Raw genomic sequence first — 22,029 nt, forward strand, 5'->3', positions numbered from 1 at the left:
AGGAAAACAGGCTAATTAGGACCTGAAGCTCTTCTGCTTCCTTCCATCTTAAGCGACTACAGAGAACCAACTTATATACTGGTAAAAAAAAGTTAGCAAGCAAGCTACTGGCTTTGTTAATTGCTCCAATTCCAGGAAGGGCTCAAACAGTAAATGGTGTGACAATACAGGCTCCTGGTGAAGCCTGTAGGAATGGCGGTCAGTATTATCGGAGTGCAGAAACAATCACTGACTGTTAGCTTTTAGCTGAATGTTCCTTTAGGGAGGAAAAACTTCTCAACATTATTATAAAAATAGTCAGACTCCTAAATAAACCACCACAAATTGCTTTTTGATTTACTTTATGCTTTTTTATGTAAGTAATTATTCAATCAATTTGTGTTCTCTGAACTATTGGCAGCGTTGGCTGCAATATGCTGAGGGAAAAATGCAGTTTAACTCAATTTACATCTGCAAATTGCAGTGCAGTAAGAGGTGGCAAGGTTTTTGGTTGGCTGCTTTGTGGTGTGTTTTTTTGTTTTGTTTTGTTTTTGTTTTTGGTTGTTTTCAAACTACATCGTAGTATCTCAGCTTTTACTTCAGCAGAACCAATTTCTTTTGGATGTTACTTTTTTGGTTGTCTCCCAGCTAACCTCAAAAAAAAAAAATTTTCTTGAGGTATTTAACAGTGAAACCTAACCGTGCTGAAAATACAAGTTTCACTGTTTGTTTTTGGTGAGTAGCTGTTGAAATGGGCTTTTCAGCTTTGTTAGAAACACTTGTTGAGAGACACGTAACACCACAGTGTTAAAACCAAATCATAGCTGCTGATTTAAAACAAAAGCACTCCAGCTCCCCCCGGGAGCAGGAGCCTTCCCCTTTCCAAAGGATGCAGCCTCTGCTTCTGCACCCAACATTAACTTTGCAGCTTATGCTACTTTTCAGCGTTCTGAAAGCATTGGCGTTGTGGAAAATAACACGTCATAGTATCTAAAAAACCACCTGTGGGTGAACTACCGCTGCTACAGCGCTGTCCTGATGTGCTCCACCACGTGACTGAGTGCCCAGGTCACCTAGCAGTGAACAGTGAATTTTTTTCCCTGCAATGTTACCTGAAGAACCAACTGCTCTGTGAAGATTGTAGCAGCCAGAGGGTTTCCCACATCGATGCACAGCCTCGTGCAGCAGCTGGGATAATCTGCGGCATGGTAGATGGCAGAACGCTGCAGGACAGAGACAGACTACACAAGACAGTTTGTGCCATAAAACAATTCAGCAAGACAACTCCAAGTTGCCACTTAATATTTAGCGCTTAGCCTGTATTTCCTTGAATTGTTTGTGTTTCTTATGCTGGGAAATGTGGAAGCTTAACGCTAACACAACAGTTTGCTGTTTTGCTAGAAAAGCCAGGGATTTTAGCGTTAATTCAAAATTTGGTCCTTTATTGGGTATTTCAGGCTTACAAATGGCAACAAGTATTACAATTCTGAAGAAAACATACCAACTTACATTTCCAAGTAAAAATACTTCTTCAAAGTACTTCTCCTTTAAAACAGCCTTGACACATATTTAAACAAAACGATGAGTGTGTTTTCTGATTTTCATTAGATCACAGGAATTGTATTACATCACAAACAAGTTCACCTGCAAGGCCAGACACTGTTCACTGGAAATACTGTCCTGTCACAGTTTAGTCCTTGATCTTCACAGATTAACTGACTTTCTTCTGACTCCTACTATTCTTTGAGTCCCATAGTATAATAATATTAAAATATGCCAAAAAGAATAAAAAGTGTAAGCAAGAGATACTGGACACCAATACGGGGAATAAATCCGGCAGCCTCTGTGGAGGACGCACTGTAGTACTCATCAGAGACAGGACACCCATCAGGGTTACAGAAAGCAGGAACTGTAAGACACAGAATGATGTATTAGCTAGTATTGATTTAACACCTCAAATGAGTAAGCTGCTACTTTCGTTACTTGTGTGCTCTGTATTCTTCAAACTATATATAGATGACATCACAGAAAAAAATTATGGCGTACCTCTGTACTGACACAGCATGGCTTTGCCTGTATGAGGATTTATTCAGAGTTATGGATGTCAAACTGGTTTATGCAAGCATTACAGTAACACAAAGAGCTGCAAGTAAGAGTTAGAGGAATTAAAGTTACTTACCAGACTCCTGACAATCCTGGGAAATGACTTAAACCACGAAATGTATCTCTTCAGGAAAAGGGAGAACGGTTTCAGCTGCAGGTCCTCTACTGAGGTCTTTTCAAGTATTGAGAAGGAAGCCACGCAGGCCAACAGGAATGCCAGCATGGTCACAGTGTAGGCCAACATCAAGCCGTCTTTCAGAAGAAGAGGCAACATACTGTTAAAGCAGAATTACCCAGAAGTGAGTGAGTGCACGTTGAGTTACATTCTGAAGTGTATAAAAGAGTAGCAAAAGAATGAATTTATACTTACTAGGATCGGGGAAGAACATATAAAACAACATTTATGGTGTCTGACTCACCTGAAGGTTGATACAAGTAAGAACCACGTGGCCATAAAAGGGATTTCATTTAGGATTAAGCAGACTGGTCTAAAAGGTAGAAGAAAAACTGATACACAAACACAGAAGTGACAGCACTTTGTCATCTCAGCCTTTCACGTGGATGCTACGTGCACCATTAACAAGGGCTCAGAAAGCCCTGGACAGGCAGCACCTGAAGTGTTGTGTACACTGCCCAGGTGCCCTGCTTCCCCCTGCTCCCCTCTGAAGGCTGGGGACATCCTGCCCAGCGTGAGGGTCTGCAGCTGGAGATGCAGTGCCAAACCCTCACAGCACACACAAGCAGCACGCGTGGGGAGCCTGATTAGTGCCCGTTCAACAACAGGACTTCGTGCAGGCTTTGAGGAGCACCTATACTGCAACATCTATGCTACTGCCTGCAGAGATAACAGCAGTTTTCTAACTACTGGTTCAGGCTTCCTTTCAGGCGTGAGCAGGAAGTGTTAAGAGGGCTGCCTCTCCAAATCTGCCTTCAGACACTCCTTCCAGGCACAGGGGAGACAACCACACACAAGACTATGTGTCTGCTGATTATGGCAGCACACCTTGTCTTTAGAATGGTGCAGGAAAGGCCAGCATGGCTGTATTTATATATTTTCATTTACAAGTTATTCAGAAAAGAAAGCGTGTAGAGTATTTAACATCAGATATATTTGTAAGTGAGAAAGCAGCATGCAACAAGATGAGGAAAAGAAGATCAGAATATATGTACAGAAAAATAATTTACTTACACTGACACTAGAAGAATAGATTTTTCATGTACTTGAAAGGAGAACAGGAAAAATGACAACGCACAACTAACCTTAGAAAAGAAATCAGAGATGTATTAACATATGTGACTGCAATGCAAAGCACTGGTCTAGTTTCTCTGCTGGCACAGTCTTTGCATGAATGTATGAGCTAAATGATGTGATTTTTCTAATTAACTGCTACATTTACTCTAGTGCAATTTGCAAATACACTGAGCTGCTTCTGTAACCACCTATACACACAAAGAAAACCACATTGTTTGAAAGTTTACCCAGAATTACTCATAAAACACTTTGTGTAAAGAGTCCCCAGTCTTGCTTAGCTTTACTGTCAAGAGCATCCCCACTAGCTATGCCCAATATTCACGTCCAGTAGCATTGGCAAACTTTGGTAACAGAGAGAACACATTTTTTTTGACATAAATTCTGTTTGTCATCATGAACAGCCAATACCCCAAAGGAAACAAACTTTTTTTTTTTCCTGCCAAACAGAAACACACTGGAAGACATGCACCAATTCTTAGAAAGGCCAAATGTTAGCTTTAGGTAATATTGTGATCAATTCTTAAGCACCACTTATGTAAAATTAAAAATAGAAAACTGTGTTATAACTCTTGAGACCTTAGCACTGGCTCCAAACAATTTTGATTTCAAAGCAAAATGATTTTGCTTTTAAGTAACGTGGATGTAAATGTTAATTAATTCAAAGATATAAGGAGACTAAGCAAACGTAAACATTTGAGAAAATAGCATCATTTTCTTTTGGAGGCACTAATGAGCTTACAAAGTCCACCACTGAGCCTTTTTATTGAATTTTGCAGCCAACACATTAAGCAAAAAATAGCACTTTGGAAATTAAACAAAAAGAGGGGAAAACAGGAAAAAAAAAAATCAACTCCATATTAAGTTCTGTTGTGTAGTAAATCTAAGAAATCTCCGGAGGAAAATAATAAAAATACAACATTAATAAAAAAAAAGCTAAAGGTAAGAAGTCTGTATTTAAAAGGCCAGTCAGACCCTCCTGGATATCTCTGACAGCAAAACAGTTTTAAACCAATCTCTTCAGCAGAAGCAACACAGCATTTAACGCTACACACATCTCTGCACATTGTAGAAACCAAGTAGAATGGTTAGTCACACACCAGCACTCAGGGTGGATGTAAAATAGGGAACAATTAAAAATACACACTTACCAAAGCTAATTTAAATCCTCGTAGAGATGGCTGGACAGTTAGTTTTATACAAGTAGGAAGCAGGCTCAGGAATGTTACAGCAAAACTAAAAAAACATGCAAGAAAAACAGTGTGAATACTTCGTTGATCATACAATCACTTTTGAAATCTCTGTGAAAGTTACAAATTTAATTGTAATTTTCAGAAGTACAAAATCCCTCAAGCAGACTCAATTACAGAAGAACAGCACTGAATGGTCTCCGCCGACATAAGTGCTTTTGAAAAAAGAATAAAGCACTTCCATTAGTATTTCAGATGCTGTAAACCTAAACTCGAATGGTTTGCTTATTTGAAAAAAACATGAACTCCCATTTTTAAGAGCATTAAAAAATGTAATTATTCCTCCAAGAGGAGAGTATGTGAATTTTAATTCAGTCTCAACCAACTACATAGTTCAAGTCACTACATAAACAAGCAGAAAATTTTGTAGTCATAAGTATTCCTAACAGTATTTGGGGAAACCCTTATCACTTGGAAGAAGAATACAGTATAAAGAAAGCATTTTTTGAAGATTTTAAATGCCCCTTCCCATAATTCTTCAACAAAAATGACTGATGTTGTGAAAACCCATGCAGACAAAAAGCTACCTAAAGCACTTCAGCTATGTCTTACCTGAGTTTGAGCTGAGTCTGAGGTGATACTACATTCTTTATCTTTATAAGGACACTTAGACTGCACCAAATATTGGCTACTTTATCCTGGGGAAGAAAAACAAACAGATAATTAGTCATTAATTGCATCATTTAAGCTTATGTTAGTGACAGCAAGTTTGTGGGAATAGTTGGGTTCTTCTAGCACTGCAAAAAGACTATCGCCAGTGTGTATCATATTCTGAGATGCAATTTAAATGATTCTCATCTTCAATCAAATATGGAAAGTTCCAGGAGACTCAGCTACAAGTCCTGATGAGAAACAGCTCTTTAGTGCAAGAGACTATGCCTTAACTCATGAGACCACGCATTTTGAGAGAGTAAGGCTCTGAAACCACCTGTCCCTAGGAAATCTCTGATTAAACAATGGCAAAATACGAGCCTTTGTTCAAATGTGAAGGCATTCTACATACTGTCACATTTCATTACATACCTGAAAGTATTTAGCTGTGCTTACTGCTTGCTAGCAATGACAGAGTTAACCACTAATAAATCAAGAAGTCTAAAGACATTAGCAGTTGTGCTAGGATCACTTTCAAAATTAAATTTGTAACTACAGCTATCATGCTCATGAAACTCATCCCTAAACAGCTGCTTGAATCACAGCTGTGTAGACATAACAGCAAGAAAGCTACTAGCACCAGCAACTGAGCCATCTTCCTCACATGCTCACTAGCAATACAGAATATGCACTTCAAATCTGCTGAGGATTACAAGTGAACAGAGGGTTTGGCAGCACCAGCAAACACACAAGACGCCTACTTAATAGCTAATATGATTTTACAACCATCAGCATTTGTTACTGCTTCTGTAAATGGGAACCAATTCAAAGAACCTGTTACTCGCACCCCAGTATAAATTTACTGCGCGTTGCTTACGTGGACAATTTCTCATTTTATCTACATTAGCATCCAGCAAGTCACTCCCCTGATCAACTTAGAAAATATTTGGGCTAATATTAGATTAAAACCCTTAAGCTTTGTCAGACTCGATGGTTATTGTTTCTTACAGATTTTAAGCTTCGCACTGGATGAAAAGTGTGGTGACCAAAACTATTGATTTATAAAATTTCAGATAATTCCTAAGGAATAGGGTCATTGGATTTCAGGGAGGTGGGGAGGCTTTTTGTGCATTTGGTTCTTTAAAAAAAATAATAATAATAATTAAAAAAATTTAAGATTAATCAAAACATGTATTTGCTTAAATCCCTGTGACATCAATAATTGAAAATTTGAAGTTACATTTCAGTGGTTGTACTTGAAGTCGAGAATTTGCCTTTAAAAGTGCGATACTGAGATTCATGCCTGACTAAGCAAAACACCTACAAATCACTGCTACTTTGGAAATGAGCACCCTTTGTTTTATCAGTGAGGTAAGCGAGTAATTGCTTTACTGTACTCAGGCCGCAGTACTCAGCACCTTGCAGTATGCAAATGTCAGCAGCCTGAGGAAAGGTAAAAGCAGAACTGCCTAAGACTTGGAACATACTGAGGAAACTTGCACTGAAAATACAAGCTAGGTCGATAAGGAAGAACTAGTCTGCACCCAAAATGCTTTTTATATAATTAAACATGTCAAAAAAAGCTGAGCACAAGCAGAGATAGAGACCGAATCTATTAACTTTTAAGGTTTTATCTTCTGACACTGTCAATTACTATGGAATCTATGTCAATGGAAAAATGTATGGATTGAGGTATGGGTTTGATGATGGGATAAGTGTTGTCTACTCAGATAATATTCTGGAAGATGCCAGCTGAGCTGGGGTTAAATACTGGATTAAATAACTGGCAAGAAATGACTGCTGAAGAAGCCATCTCAAATTACTGGTTCTGTGGTGTGTCTCCCACATGAAATCCCTAAAGGTCATGATGAAGGTTTCTCAAGGGATCTAAGAATACAGAACATTTACAGCAGGGCGGGGGAGAAGAAAACATGCATGCCTCAAACAAGCCTCGGTCAATGGGAAAGAGTCTTCTGAGTACTTGCATCATTTGTTCCACGTCGGTACAGAACGGGAGCCAGCACACAGCAAAGGAGACCACCACTGTCCCTGCTATTTTAGTTAACAATACCAACCTGCAATAAAGAGAAAAGCTTCCATCAGAGAAGATAAATCCAGCTACTCTTAACAAATCACAGCGAACCTAAATCTTTTTTTTTAAAAGAGAACTGAAGGTAAGAAGTCTGAACGAAAAGGGCTACCAGTACCACAGAAAAAGTTCATCATTCCCTGATTAGTGAGAACAACACAGAGCTACTGCTGCCCATCTAACCTAACTGCCCGTCACAGCCCACATTTAATTTAGTGGACAGAATGAATAGTGCTGAGAAAAAGACACCGTAATAGATTTTGCTATCTTTGCAGTGGAAACACTTAATGTAGATCTCAACAAGAAATGCTCATTCTACAAGAGAGGAGTGCACTGTGACAAAGCAAGTATCTTGCACTAGAAATTAATTCAGAAACGAGAACATGCAAATAAGGAGAATCACACTCTCAATGCCAGGCTGTGTGGGTGTATTCTTGAACAAGATAAAATGATTTAAAGCCACTTACCCCTTTCCTTTCAGTCCCTTCTTGAAGCATTTTCCAAGTAAATAGCAAAAGAAAGGCAGAGAATGGTAGAGTTCCATTTGCTTATAATTTAAGGCCAAGCAAAATGCCACTGACCCTAAAAGGTCCCAGTCATAAGACAACCAAAGTACACCCCACAAGGCAAAGCCGAGGCTCACTGAGTTGTATATGTTTTTTTAATGTTAAGGACAAGAGACACAGCTTAGTACTGGAATTGGTAACAAACGCCCTGAGGTACAAGTGTAAAGGAGCATGCAAAGTAAGTATTTCCAAGTTTGTTTTAAAAATACATTGATAGTTGTGACTATTTTCTTCGGAGAAATAATTTTACTTCTATTTAAAGCCGATTTTTCAGGCTTGAAAGCTTGCATAGACAAAAAATGAGAACAGATACTGCATTTGTGTTAATTATACATGTAACATATAGACAGTCAACCAAGCTTTGATCTAAACTAGTGAGAGTACCTAGTAAGGTGCAGAGTAACCCCTTTTTGTTTGTTTTTCAAACGACAGTATTTAAACTGTGTATTTTTTAGTTCAAAGATTGTGTTGTGGTTTTTTTTTTTTGAGATTATATTCCACTTGCAATACATCCATGACCAGACCCCGTAGTTGCTAATACTGTACACACAACAAATAATAGCCACTGAAAGCAACATCATTTCCTTCAGACTTTGAAAACAGGTTCCCTAGTTCAGTGAAGTTTGAAAAGACAAAGATACTATTAAAATGCAACAAAAGATTCGCTTTGTCATTTGCTATTGTTGTTACACAAGGAGAGAAACAACAGAACGCTTGTATCCTCAGAAATTTCAAAATATTTTGTTTTCCTTTTGTCAGTATAAGTAGCTGTGACAACACATTCAGATTGTTGTTTTCAACCCACTCAAATTTCCCACGCAAGATCACCACATACACTTGAGATCGCACCAATTTCACATCAACGCGTTGTTAAACCGCAAGGCTATGATCTTTAAGAGATGTGCAGCAGCAGCAAAGTAAATCTTTTGACTTCTGGGAGTCAGTCAGAGACAGTAAAGTTATTCACACAGGAGTCACCAGGCTGGCAGAGACTGCACGGTACGTTTGTGCCCTTCAACCGGGTTTGCTGCGCCTGGGCAGTACCTACACAACGTTTGCTGAACCTTGCCTTAACGAATGTGACACGGGAGATTCCACAACTTCCACAGACAACCTATTCCAGCACATCATTGCAATTAAGGTTTAAAATATTTTTCCATGTATTTGAAAACCAAATATTCCCTAGGTTACTTTAGGAACATTTATTGCCCTATCCACCATAACACGCACACACACAAAAACCCAACAGATTATCACTCTCCTCTTTGTATCTCTCTTACAAATCAAAAACCTGACCCTCAGCCTTCTACTGTCTCACCAGCTTCTCTCATCTAAGATGAACTACGTTCAGTCCCAGCCCTCTTCTTGTAAATGATGGCTCCAGCCGACCTCTCTCTTTAAAGGGTGAGGCCAAAAATAGAATTTCAGAATTCCTGCACTGTAACTCCAATATCCAATAGCATTATGATTTTTTTTTTCCCCTTCCAAAGCTGCTTTCTAAGACACGTTGACTTCCAAGTTCACCAAGCACTTTCTTGGAAGAAAAACACAAATTAGGAAGTTATTGGGTAATCAAAACTTGATTTAGTAGATGCTGAGATTTAATATCCCCTTGAAATATTTAAGTGTCCATGTTTATCAGCTCCGAGATCACGTCCCCCTGCTACGTGGCACCGAGCAGCACTGCCTGGAATAGCCAACTAACAGCATTTACTTGCTGATGTGCAGAGTAAATGTAAGAACAGAGATTTTATTAAAAAAAAGACCCACCTGTGAAGGTGTCTACCACCAACATTGTCTACAGTTAGCTCCAATGGCACAGCTTGTATTAGATGCCTAATTTTTAACTGGCTAGGCATTAAGTGAAGTGAATCCAATCTCAAGTAATTGCACAGACAAGACAGAACGGCACATTCTACAGAAATGAACATTTTACACTACTCTGCTTGACACACTCCTCTGCCATCTCAAAAAGATCTCAGGTGACTCCTTCTCCAAACACAAATCACAGGAGCACAAGCCATTACTCTTTTCACTATTGTACTACCGTTGACGTCTTCTGCAATAAAGTGACTGACAGAAATATGAGCTGGAGGCGCAGAAAGAATGCTATTCATGTTTGGATTGATTTGTCCCAATAGCAGCTCTTTATCTCCCATATATTCTAGACTTTACGGTTTTCTCTAACACTTCTGCTTTGGGGAGGCAGAAGCCCCTCAGATGCCTTCATGTACAAAGGTAACCTTCCCCCAGCTAAAGGCAAGTACCAAAGAAGAGTGTTACTTCATAAATGGAAATTCCTTTCATTGCACAGCAAAACAAGGATACTGGAAGTGTCCATGGTCAATCAGAATGAGACCTGGGTAAAGCAGTATACAGAGAGCGCTGGAAACCTGGAAGGATCAAAACAGAGAGGGAAAAATAATTATTTGTAAATTAAACATCAGACATGGGAACTTACACTATTTCTCCAACAGAAAAAAATGCCCCTCCATCATGCATCCTCTCCAATTAATCTTCCGTCAGTAACATTTTAAGGAATAAAAATAGATAAGAAAATACTGAAGATGAGCCTACCCTTCACCAACCAGCTCAAAGATCACCCACACCCATCTTAAACTTCAAAAACACTCAAAAAAAATCGGAAGACTTAGTACCCCAGAAGAGTATTTGTTCTACCATAAGGAGTGCATGAGACAGAGCAGCTCCTAGATTCCCCCATGTCACATCACAAATCTTGCTTTTACTACCCAAGTAATAAATTCAGAAAGAAATACAATTCAGGATTTCATGGCTACTAAACTTCAGTGCATCCTGTTATTGAAGACATTAAAATAATTGCTGTAAAATAAGTTAATGGCTTTTATTTTTTTGCCTGAGAAGTCTTTCATATAACATACAGTGATCATCATCAGTTTTACGTCAACTGAAGCCATCATGATGTTCTATACATTAATTAACTCTTATCCTGTTAAATTTCTACTGTTTTAACAGTATGGGTTTTATGGTTTTTGCTTTTTAATTGCACACACATCAGATACTCACCTGCTTTTTAGTAGATGTTTCCTTTAAGGAACAACAATATAAAATAACTGCCGGAATATAAATCAGCAAATCAGCAACAAACACTGAAAAACAAAGACCACCTTTATATTAGAAATCTCCCACACACCTCTTAGTGCAATTTGAGCTGCATATTTATTTTTTTTTTTTATTTGAATTGAAAATTTTTGCTTACAGTTTTAGCCTCCTAACACTCCACATCTTGGTTGTTCTTTGTGTAAAAACTCGGATAACTACAGTGTTGGATAACTTTTTGCCTCTCTGTTGAACGTGGGCTTTACAGCTGTATCTTGACATGAAAACTTCATTTTAGTCAATCACCTCAACCAAAGTTCAAAAGGCAGGTGGTCACAGTTTCAGCTGAATACACTTTTCCATTGTCTTATGTTATGTTACCGTAGGTACCATTATTTTAAAAGATAGCTCAGGTTTAGCAGTTACAACGAAGCTATTTTTTCCCCAGTTAATTTTGGGGAAGACAAAGGAAAAATAAAGGCAAATAAACATTAAAAATATCAGAAAGTCCTTTGTTAGAATAAACTAGGTAGTTTCACTTTAAAGGACAAAAAGAAATAGGTCTACAGAATTTGATCTCGTCAATGTTTCTAACGCTATCATTTCTGATGTCCAAAAGCTGCTGCTTCCATGTGTTCAGCTGTTTTGACTTCTGGCACAGCCTCAGTCAATAACAGAGCGTACACTAGTTCCTCACATGCCAAAACGAGAGAGGCATTCTTAATTCTCAAAAGAAATCAGCTATGAGAAGATCCATGCAAGGTTTTGATTTTTTTTTCTTTTCAACAGAATGTATAGTTCAAAGGCACAAATAATTAGCAAGTTCTAAGTTATAATCAATTTCCAACATATTTTTGTGGGAATTACCAGTGATGTGGTTAAATAGACTAAAATTATTTGGGTTTGATCATCTGTCCATAGCACATACACGTAAGAGGGTCAGTGAGAAAACAAGAGCCAGCAGGTTCACCTGCCTACAGCTATGTGAGATCCTGCTTGTGCTTAAACCACCGGGTGAATTCTTCTTGAGCATTGCCTTAATAGCTTGTGGAAAGTCTCAGATTATTTCTATAAACAGATTTCAGAAAGCTTGCTCTTATCACAAGATAAATACCCATTGCTTTTTTGGTCATGAACTTTGGAAGAAAATGTTTAAAGAAATCAGTTATCCAGTATAATGATCATTTTGTAAGCTTAAGCCACAATTAAACAAATATGGCCTAGGCATTAGCAAAACAAATACACTGATGCTTTATAAAGGTGTAACACCAACAGCTGACACTGAACATTCTGAATTATTTTAATGCGTTATTTTAATGGTTATTGTTTAAAAAGTGTTTATCATTCCTCTAAATCCATCAGTGGCTTGTCAAGTGAGTTGATTTCAAAATTAATAAAGACCATTTCAAGGATAATTAAGTTCTAGAGATTTTTTTGTTTCATTTCAATCAATTATAAGAGACCAGAGAGGTTTGGGAAGTATAGAAAAAAAGCTACTGATGAACAACAAATCCTGCCAGTGTTATCAGGAAGCATTTGTGGAACTCTATCCTGTTACATGAAGCAAAAGAGAGATTTAAAATGAAAGAAAACAGTAACAAGATAACTTGGCATCTGCCATTGCACAGAGAGCAGAATTTCACTAGTTACATTGTTTGTTGTCCTACTTTAACAGCTAATGAATTAAGTTATTTACATGTTTTTAGCACTTGTTTTATACCCTTTTCTTTTGTAGAGGCAGTTCAAAATAATCAAATGGCTGGAAGAGTGACCACAAGAAAATGAGACTTAGTATAGAAGCAATAAAATACATTTTTACTTTTTGTTAACTCAGGTTCATTTCCAGAAAGTAGCAGCCATTAAAAAAAATGACATCTTTAAAATATTGAATATGTCCCTTTTTCAGGTAAGGTATAAAGCTCACAGTAAGGATCCTTCAGTGAAGGCTAGTCTATGTGTGAAATATTTTTACCATAAATAAAAAAGCTAAATTGAAAGTAAAAAACATATCCATTGGAGTGAAAGGGAAAAAAAAATTTTAAAAAATGGTTGTAGGCTACCAAAAAAGTAGCCTTGTTTTAGAGTTTTTACTGATTTGGCTTGGTTGAAAACTTCTCTGCACATTTAACACTATCAGCTTCACAAGTGACAGCAAGAGAGAAGAAAACAGAGGAGGTTGGTCTGTAACACATGGACCTGGCCAAGCCACCCAACCGATCAGAAATTGGTGAAGACAGAGAAGATGCACGAAATGAAACATACTAGATTAGTAAACCAGACAAATCTGTGTAATCTTCCTAAGAAATATTTTTCCTACCTGTTGTACGCATAAATAACTTATGCAGCTGACTCTCATACCCCTGAGAAGTGTGGAGAGCAATCCAATCAGGATTTATTAACTTTGCACTGTAAAACAAAGTACAGGCACATCAAAATGTGAGACAGTTCTCATTTCCCTTTACACTCCTTTCAGCAATAAAGATGACATGCACAGGAGCATATTCCAAGAATTAAGATGAATGAGGAGAAATATTTCAAAGAGCAATAATGATCAATGAAAGGCTTTCCTCACTTCTAGATCTGCTTATACTATAGAATTCAGCTGCTAATTCACAATTAATAAAAACGTTTGAGAAAACAGAACACAGCATTTATTGGGACAAGATAACTACCTTCAGTCCAGTTCCACTGACTTTTAAAAAAACAATTGTAAATACTTCTCATGCTTAAGTATTAAATATAAACCATTTACAGTTCACATAGATGCCCCACATAACTGTGCCTGTGCACTTTAACCTACATTCTTATTCCATAAGTCTCATTCCAATAGCAGTAAAGCTCTTGTGGAAAAAGTATTCCAATAACAGAATTCTATTTACATGATATCCAGTCATCAAATGTCACTCAGGCTCCCAATACAAGAGAAGTTTCCCATGCTGCGCACTCAATTCCTACGACACTTTTTTTTTTTTCGCTGATCCAGCAGTGACTTACGTGAAAAACTAAAAGCTAAGTCACATATAAATCTGCTAAAATTTAAGGACCTAGCAGAATAATTTAACCCTTCAGTCCCCCTTACAGTAAATATGAAGCAGAAAAATAGTAGTATTAGTTTTAAGCGACAGGGATACTCAAAATTTATTTCCCTAGCTTTAAAGTAGCAAACAATACTTTCAATTTCATCAGATCAGTGATTTTTAGCTCCTAGTTTCTCTCCTCAGGCAGGAAAAAAAAAGTCAATTTGGTGTTTTCTGTTCCTCCCAGTAGTAAATACTTCAAACAATGAACTTACATGTAAGCACACAAAAAGCTGTGGTAGGCAGTAAGAGGTGGATAATCAAGGCCCCAGTACAGGAGGTTGTTATCACTCGTATTGAAGTACCTGAGAAAAAAATACATATACATGCATAAATATATTGAAGAATCTACCTTTCCAGTTTTGTTTTGGCCCAAGCAAAAGGCTGAACAGTAAACCAAATATTTTTACCAATGTACTCAAAATTCAAAAGGAAGTTTGCAACTTCTTTACCTGCCTTATTTTACTTTACACACACACAAAAAAAAAAAACCTCAAGCAACATAACAAAAGCAAAAGGTATTCAGAATATACTCACTTGTATTTGCAGAATAGATGATTAAAAAAAAAAAAAACAACTGTTAGAACTTACGTGAAAGGGGAAAAAATAGTTTATGAGAACCACATTTGATAAAAATCCAGAGATTAATACAAAACCTGCAAAAAAACAGTATCTACAATAACTCTAGATATTTATGTGGAAGGCTTCCAAGGTCCTTACCTCCACCTACAAACAAAAGCTATATTTTTCATGCCTGTCAGTTACCCCAGAAGACAGCACTCAATTTGCCAATAAGGAAATAGAAATAAAGTAGTTAAATTGAAATTTCAAAAGAATGGGAATTCATTAGTTATTTTCCTTATAATCATCCTAGACTCCTTTTTTTCTGGACTTGGAAGGTATATTTAATAAGCAACAATGATTCCTGTATAGTTAAAATTTACCTGTCACTCTTTTACACTGTAGTTTACCAAGCTGTGGACTGCTGCTGTTCAAAAGATCCTAATACAAAAGTTTTGAAAAAAATATCAATGGAAGTTATGCTGCTGAAAAGCAACTAAACAGAAGTGAAAAAAGGTGATGTAAAGGTATTACACAGACAAATAAAAAGCAATGTAGGGGGCTAAAAAGTTTCTTAGAAGCTCCAAGTTATCAGAGTTATGCCTCCTGAACTGCCAACACAAGTCATGAATCTCCACCAGTTATGTCAGCCACAACCCCTTTACCTTTTTCTACCTCAGAAGAAAACTCAGGAGGATGCGAGAGACAAAGGAGAAGGATTTTCCCATTTGTAATTCCATCGTGTCTGTATTTCTACAGAAGGCTGGCAGCAGTTAGAATTAAGTCACCTCCAAAGGAGGAACAGAAGGCTTTATCCAAGGAAAACAAAAGTTACAAAAAGAAGGCATCAGATCCGTTACACCACACAGTGAAAAAGACTGACTAGTCTATTCTACCGCCAAGGGGCACACTCTTGGCTTTTCCAGTTTCTCCCTTCAAATGTGGTGAATTTTTGACATTTATTATTGTAAATGATGTTTCTTGAATTCCTTATGAGCTGTCTGAAGTACCTTATGAACTCATGATAAATCACAGTTCTTTGAGCTACATCTCTGCGTCTTATCCTACCATTCAACATTGCTCGTGCCAAGGCAGTTCAGATTTTTCACATGGATTTTAATAGTCTGCAACTTCGTAGAAAGCTTTCCAGTTATGTTGTGGGGTGTTTATTATTTTATTTTACCTTCCATATACTTGTAGCTCCAAGAAAACCAGTAATACTTAGCAAAAAAAGCCTTCACAGTTCTAATTAGCAGTATAAGAAGAAAGGATGTCTTTTGATACATCCTCTACAAGACTAAAAAAATATACTAGAACTACTTAAATTCTGGCCTCTAGTTCAGAGAAAACTCGCATAAAGAAACTAAGTACCAACCATATTGTGGTTTACTCCAGCATTTAAAAAAAAAGTCTTTTTTTCAGGTCAATGAAACCATGCATGGGATGTGCAGCTGTATTACCTACGCAGGGCTGTTTAACAACAAAAAGTCTGTGAAAAGATCAGGAGATCCAGAGATCTTCCAGGACTACGTCCTCACAAGAGAACTGCTCTCTACATTTACCTCGACAAATTCACAGAACATGTGCTTGCTGCCTAGGCAGCTTTTCTAAGCACTAAACAAATAACACTGGAAGCAGTTAGAATCTCAGCTTCAGACCTGAACGCTGTCTCTAAGTACCAGAGTATAACATCTTTTGATATTGCAAGTCTGTATAACACAGGAGGCGAAAGAGATCTCAGCACTCTACCAAGTAATCCCTCCTATGTCAGCTGAAATGTTTTTTTCCAAACTCCCCAAACCAAGTACGACCTCAGCGGAGATTCAATTCCCAAAGCAGACCCAATCTGAAGAACTCCTGTTATAAATAAAACGAAGAGCTAATACAACAAGACCGAGAAGCCCAACTGGCAGCCCATAGGCTAAGCACAGCCTGCAGTACAGTTTCATCTGACCCCTGGGAATTCCTAGAAATAATGACTGCTATAACTCTTAATTTTAGGTACATACAGTTCTGCGTAGCAGAGGGGATCGAAGCTGCCAACTCTATTATTACGTCAGCTCTCCATTATCCCACCTCTGGCACAACGAGAGGTTTAGACATCCCAGAAAGAGTGAAACAAAATGGTAATACAGACACTATATTGTGACTTCAGATCATCCCGTAGAGTCATCTGCAAAGTTCCACACAGTGCCAAACTTTCAGGATTGGCCCCACATATTTACAGAAATAGTTGAATTAATATTTTCTTCTACTCTAAAGTACATCTGTTCCCCAATAGAGAACTGAGGGGGGGGAAAAAAAAAAAAAAAAAAAAAAAGACTCCACAAACAGAACATAATTATACCTGCTGAAGGATGAGCCAGAGTTTCAATTTGTTCCGGATTGCATTGTGGCATATATACAACTAAAATTTTACTGTTCCATGCAAGTTCTAAGGAACATTACAAGTAATATAAAAGTAAAGATATTGGGAATAATTTTCCTACTGTTCTAAGTGATCTGTAGAAATACTTTCATTATCCTTACGTCTATATTCCAAGCACCCCCAGTTTAAAATCTATATAAAGAACACAGGTGTGAACAAAGAATTCATGGGTGTAAAAAACAAACTGTGCCTCCAGCACAAGAATTCAAGCCTCTACGCTTACTGGCAGGCCCCTGCCTTTCAGCTTCAGTGAGATGAGCAGAGCTGTGGTTTCGTCAGTGCCGATAACCATGAGAGCTTCTGTGCAGCAGAGAACTGGTTGACACTCAGGAAGACAAACTGATTTCTTTTGAAACTGCGTAACGAGGCTTCTCTCATATACGCTTACTTAAAAATTGCTTCTTGATCTTTCCAGTCAATTCCAAACAAAGTTGGAACTTCACAACAACACAGTTACCTACCAGCCAGAACGTCCCATTGTACAAGCTAATACCTAGCAAATCAAATTCCAAATTTTAGCATGTTTATTTTGTGAAGAAAGAGGTATTTCACTCTAAGTACAGGATGATATTGTATCACCGCAAAAGGATTTTTAGAATAGTTCTGGGAACAGTAAAAGATGTTGCAGAGATCTCAGACAAATGTATATTTAAGTAAGGCATGACACAAAGTTTCATTACATTTACCCCTTTGTAACCTGAACCACAACAGCACTACTTACCACTGTCTGATGGGTAAATTGTAAGTAACTTCTTGCCAGTGTCTCTGGGCTTCATAGTCCCCATACATAGGTGGTTTTCCTGCACCTAAAAAAGAGGTTACGATATTCATTAATGTATTCTGTTTAAACAAGTTGCTTTTCCTCAAGATATTTATTTGCATAATTACATAACACTAATTTTATTCTCCATTCTTCTATTATGTTCGGGAATAAAACAGAGACCTCATCTGCTATGCTGTCTAACAGTTAAAAAGTGTTAGACATTCTTTTGGCTTTCTGGATATTTCTGTGATAAGCATTTATCAAGATACTCCACTGTGAAGAATGGCTTCCTCATCTGACAAAAAAAAAAAATCATTACCAAGTAGAGATGAAAAATGTGGCACATTCTCTGAAATAAGAAAACATACATAATAGACATCTCACGCTGATTTTGAACAAACTCTGCTCTTTCAGTAAACAATAATTGACAATATTCCCACTTGCACTGCAGCCGTGTCATGTGGTACCTCGCTATTGTAATTAACAACCAGGCTTATTTTTAAATTTGCTTAGAACTAGCACCTGCCACAAGCCCCCAGCTCCTCTCCCTTTCCTCTGCTGCCTGCTCTGCCACTCTAGCAAGAACACGGCATATTCTGCCCCTCTCCCTGTGACTCTTAATAGAGTTAGCACAAGCCATTTCCTAAAACAGGCTGTCTGGTACACAGAATAGGTTCAGAAGAAGAAAAAAAATCTTGTGATCTACAAAACCTTCTAAATAATAACTGCTCCATTTGAGTTTACAGGAATTCTCTCTCACTTTTTTTTTTTTTTTTTTTTTTTAAACTGAGTGATTGTTATGTAGCAGTTTGCGAAGGGAATTATCTTAAAGGACACTTTTCCACACATGCATACATAAGTCTCTCAGAAAACTAAAGATTTTTTTTTTTCTTTTCTCAATGGAAAAAAGCTTTATCAATACAAATACTTCGGATGTCTACTCAAAAACAATTCCTTAACATAAACCGAACTCCGATAAAGGCAGTTTGTTAAGCATCTTCATCACAGAGTTTATTTACCTCTATTAACCTGTGCTTATTGAGAACAGAAACTGGACTGATAGTGCTTCCAGTAAAATATTGACGCTAAAGAGACAGAGATTTAAGAGTTTCCTTAAAATACAGGGAAGCCATCTATAATTTTTTCCCTGTGATCTATGTTTGTGGGAGACACACAAGCTCCAATATCTACTATTTATTCCTGAGTAGTAGAGAGAGTAGATTACCTCCACTAATTTATTCCTGGCTAGGTGGAAGAACAGATTATCTTCACTGCGTACAACATTTAACTAAAAGTTTCCCAAATAACTGAGGTCACTGGAGAATAGGAGTTTTATCAGGGTCCATTCTATAGCTAAAAATCAAGTGGAACAAAGAAACCTGTCATAGCACTGCTGAAATACAAGAAGGCGTTATCCAGGGGTACCATACACACACAGAGATTTTATTTCAGCTTTATCCCTTCTCAAAAAAAAAAATAAAAATAAAATAGAAGAACAAAAGAAATTGACTTCTGAATGATAAAATGAAATCTTAATCCAAAAGTTCCATTTCTAGAAGCCAAATACAGAGATTGACACACTTCAGTTAGTTTGAGAACTGGTATTTTGCTCCCTTCTGCAGCATGCATCAAGTATGTAGACAAAATAATTCAGAATTAATAAAAAATTGATTTTTTAAAGGTGTCACAAATGCTCTAAATTTACAGTGGTCTCAATCAGTTTCAGTATTAACAGGAAACAAATTTTTAAAGGTCTGAATCTGCCTTTCAACACAGGTATTTAGCTTCTACTCATTTAGCAGGAGCTTTGTAACGCGTAATAAAAAACTCAGATCTACGAAGCCTAGTTTTTCTCAATAATGAGGCAAAACCAACTAATCTAAGGTCATCACAATTAGTAACCTTGCAAAGCCAGGTATTCGTGTTCTGTTTTAGAATCATAGAATAGAACCATAGAATTTTTGGTTATCCCCATCGTGACCTTAATTCTAGAGACAGATCCTAAAGAATGCTAGATGGCAAGCAACAACATAAGGGAAATGATACAGGAATCCAACCCTATACAGTAAATTAGGGCAGAATTAACGTCCTCGCATCTGGCCATCCATGCCACACATGGTTTCAGAGTATGCTGAATCAGCATTTCTACCAGAGCCTGCGTCGGAGAGCGATGACTACTTCTGATCCTTTGCTCAATTATACTGCGCTGAACAGCCGTGAAAGCAAAAAGGGACCGTGTCCGTTTAAATGCTGCCCTGACCAATTATTTTCTTGTCCCTGTAATTAAAGATTTATTACATCGGAAGGAAATCAAATCGGGCAGGGAGAAGGTTCTGATGTACTTCTGCATTTGACAACTCTAACATTCAGATTTGTCTTTTTTTTTCTCCAGACAGCTAGAGCTGAAAGCCTTAATAATTTGTTCAATTGGATCAGACTTTGTTCTCCCTGTTCCAAAAGAAGTTATATGGTTGTTCTGTATGAAACAAGCATGTGAAAGAAGTGTGCGTGCACACGAAAAAAAAAACATTATTTTAGTTCAGGCTTTATTTTAAGACTCTTTCAGAATCTGGACTGGTTTGAAGTTTATCAGCTTAAAAAAAATAGTTCGCAATGTAAATGTAAATACGTGCAGCGCAAAAATTTACTCTCTTTTGGCAAAAGAGAGGCTGTTTTTCTGTATGTGGGTGGGTAGAAGAGAGCCTCAGCTATTGGTAGAACGGATCTTTTATGATGGCATTTTCAGGAAGCGAACTAAAAATAACTATTTAAGAAGGTACACATGCAATTTATCTTCAAGCAAACTACTTCATGTAAATAAAACCCAGGAGTTACCACTTTAAAAATCCTTAGAACAGTACTGAACTGCTCCAGCTGCACAGGGGATGAAGATCCCAATTGCCTTTAAAAAAAAAAAAAAAAAAAAAAAAAAGCTGAATTTGACTGAGCTTATGATTCTTTTAGCTGATGGAGATTGAATGTAACAGTGCATTAGAAAAAAAAAAAATCCACAGAGAGCAAGCTTTGTGCAAGTCTGTGCTAAGCGTAGCGCTACCACTGAGAGGTTTGAAAAAAAAATTGGTAGTTCTTTGCAAGTATTAGGAGATGGGGAGGAGAAATACTCATCTATTAAAAGAATATAGCTCCCGTTCGCGCTGTAAACAATCTGAAGCAAGTCCAGCTACGGGGCACAACATAATCACTCACTCCATGTCACTGTTGTGCCATCTTCATTACCACCAGTACAGTCTTATCTAAAAATAATTTAAGGTTAAATCTGCTACAGAACTTAAAGGATAAGATTAAACAAATATATGACAGGACTGTGGTAACACTGCAGCTACAGCCAGCTGTTCTCTTGCTACTCTTAAAACATTACTGACCCTGCCTCCACCCCTAAGTCGTATTTTTTTTCAGCATTTTGTACCAAATGGCTGTGAAATTTAACATTGAATGCTCAAGAAAAATAAGAACAAGGTACTATACAAACCTTAGGGAAATAGGCCCTAAAGCACAACAACACTTGAAGTAACATACCCCTTCCTACTTGCATGATTTTACATGCAAGTTTACTTTAATTTAACACAAGCTCCACAGTTCACTTTCGTGTGGTTATTTTACAGACCACAAACAAGTATTACCTGAGTAAGAACTCAGTGATACAGTCCAGCGTACGGTAAGGGCCAGTAAAACAGTAACCGTCATTAAGCTCCACTTCTCCATTGCTGGTCTTTGTAAGAAGCCCAAAGGTACCTGAAAAAAAAAAATACCAGAAACATTGCTATGACACTGTCTGGGTTTGTTTCTTAGGCATTTAATGGCAGTAGCAATGATTTCTCCCGGTTCTGAGCTATAAACTGACCAAGCATCTGACAAAGTTTCTAGAAACATACATAGGCTTCATCCTAATGAGCGCCACCAAATTTGTTACGCAAACAGCACGTTTCAACATGAAGTTGTTAAGTATCTTTAGTAGCTCATGAAATAGTATTTTGAAAAAAAGTACTTGAAAAGAAAAATGTTTTCAAAGAAATGTTGAGGAGCATGCAGTTTATAGTAGTGAATGAATGCCCTGGTATTTGGTCAACATTACTTAATTTCTGGACTAACCACAGCGCAGCTGAGTTATGGAAAGCGTAGATGGGATTCCCTTCTGGTTTAAATTTATGCAAAAAGTTATATAAATGTTAGCTACGTGTAACAACACAAAATGTTGCTACATCTGCCACATGCAACCGTGGGACAAAGTAACAGGAAAACGCCGATGTTATCCCATGCCAAAGCCACTAAGAACA

General features: G+C 37.5%; 1 protein-coding gene across 1 annotated transcript; it reads right to left on the reverse strand.

Annotated features, from left to right (window-relative positions):
- Nucleotides 1–1,400: 1,400 nt before the first annotated feature.
- ALG6 (ALG6 alpha-1,3-glucosyltransferase) lies at nucleotides 1,401–21,718 on the reverse strand. Its single transcript, XM_032192823.1, has 14 exons — nucleotides 21,376–21,718; nucleotides 17,693–17,777; nucleotides 14,198–14,287; nucleotides 13,223–13,311; nucleotides 10,873–10,955; nucleotides 10,156–10,220; nucleotides 7,729–7,914; nucleotides 7,112–7,247; nucleotides 5,134–5,219; nucleotides 4,483–4,567; nucleotides 3,272–3,342; nucleotides 2,502–2,570; nucleotides 2,159–2,357; nucleotides 1,401–1,888 (listed from the first exon to the last, which is right to left on the reverse strand). Exons 1-14 carry the CDS (start codon nucleotides 21,623–21,625, stop codon nucleotides 1,691–1,693), a joined length of 1,692 nt encoding a protein of 563 aa, XP_032048714.1. The 5' UTR covers nucleotides 21,626–21,718; the 3' UTR covers nucleotides 1,401–1,690.
- Between the last annotated feature and the right edge of the window lie 311 nt (nucleotides 21,719–22,029).

This window comes from Aythya fuligula, chromosome 8 (genome assembly GCF_009819795.1).
Source record: "Aythya fuligula isolate bAytFul2 chromosome 8, bAytFul2.pri, whole genome shotgun sequence".
Lineage (NCBI taxonomy): Eukaryota > Metazoa > Chordata > Aves > Anseriformes > Anatidae > Aythya > Aythya fuligula.

What these genes read in the sequence shown, in the direction of transcription:
- ALG6 (XM_032192823.1), bottom strand. Translation starts at nt 21,625, where the DNA reads ATGTTTCTAGAAACTTTGTCAGATGCTTGGTCAGTTTATAGCTCAGAA. An exon ending in AATTTACCCATCAGACAGTG is followed by an intron (nt 14,288 to 17,692) that starts GTAAGTAGTGCT and finishes TTTTTTTCTCAG; the next exon opens with GTACTTCAATACGAGTGATA. An exon ending in TCTATTCTTCTAGTGTCAGT is followed by an intron (nt 2,571 to 3,271) that starts GTAAGTAAATTA and finishes TCTACCTTTTAG; the next exon opens with ACCAGTCTGCTTAATCCTAA.